This window comes from Trachymyrmex cornetzi, unplaced genomic scaffold (assembly GCF_001594075.2).
Source record: "Trachymyrmex cornetzi isolate Tcor2-1 unplaced genomic scaffold, Tcor1.1 scaffold4881, whole genome shotgun sequence".
NCBI classification, from domain to species: domain Eukaryota; kingdom Metazoa; phylum Arthropoda; class Insecta; order Hymenoptera; family Formicidae; genus Trachymyrmex; species Trachymyrmex cornetzi.
In genome coordinates this window covers 1-640 of record NW_017299708.1, presented here as the reverse complement: position 1 = coordinate 640, position 640 = coordinate 1, and the positions used below count along the sequence as shown (strand labels likewise).

At 39.1% G+C, this 640-nt stretch overlaps 1 protein-coding gene across 1 annotated transcript; it reads right to left on the bottom strand.

Moving 5' to 3' along the window:
- Positions 1 to 7: 7 nt before the first annotated feature.
- Positions 8 to 436, bottom strand: LOC108765446 (RCC1 and BTB domain-containing protein 1-like; the record flags this gene model as incomplete). The annotated part of the gene is made up of 2 exons (XM_018514172.1): positions 8 to 194; positions 263 to 436. Coding segments are annotated over 2 exons (361 nt in total), but the record flags the coding sequence as incomplete, so codon positions are not given.
- Between the last annotated feature and the right edge of the window lie 204 nt (positions 437 to 640).

The window sequence follows — 640 nt, the reverse complement described above, 5'->3', positions numbered from 1 at the left end:
AACTGGCCGACGCCGTTATTGCCAAAACCATACACCTCACCATTTTCAATGACCACCATGGTAGAGGTCTGGCCACATGAGATGCAGACAACTTTCTTCCCACCTAAGACGGAGTTCACTTGCCTAGGTGTGACCTGATTTGTGCTGATACTGCTGCCCAGTTGTCCACAATTATTTTGTCCCCAAGCATACACCTAAATCAAACCAGTTATTCAGTTCGTAATAACGAAAGATTATTGTCATAGTCATCTCGATACTTTACCTCACCATCTTCGGTCAGAGCGATAGAATGGTGACTCCCACATGCGATGTCGACAACGCGCTTCATGCCTAGACTTTCAAGAATAGGCATAGTCACTAGAATAGGTTTCGTGACAACCTGATTTGACGCCCCAATTCCCAGTTCGCCATAACCATTGTGACCCCAGGCATACACCTATCAAAGATATTGCTATCATTGATTCAAATGCATCACTTGATTTGTCGATTTCATAAAATCTTTAGGAAAAAAAATTCTTCAGAATTGTTGTATGCATCAATAATAAACGATTAAGAGGAAAAGTTCTAATGTATATTTTTTTACAAATATGAGAATTTATTAACTATTTATCTTTAGCTTTACAAGATTATCAGAGTGAAT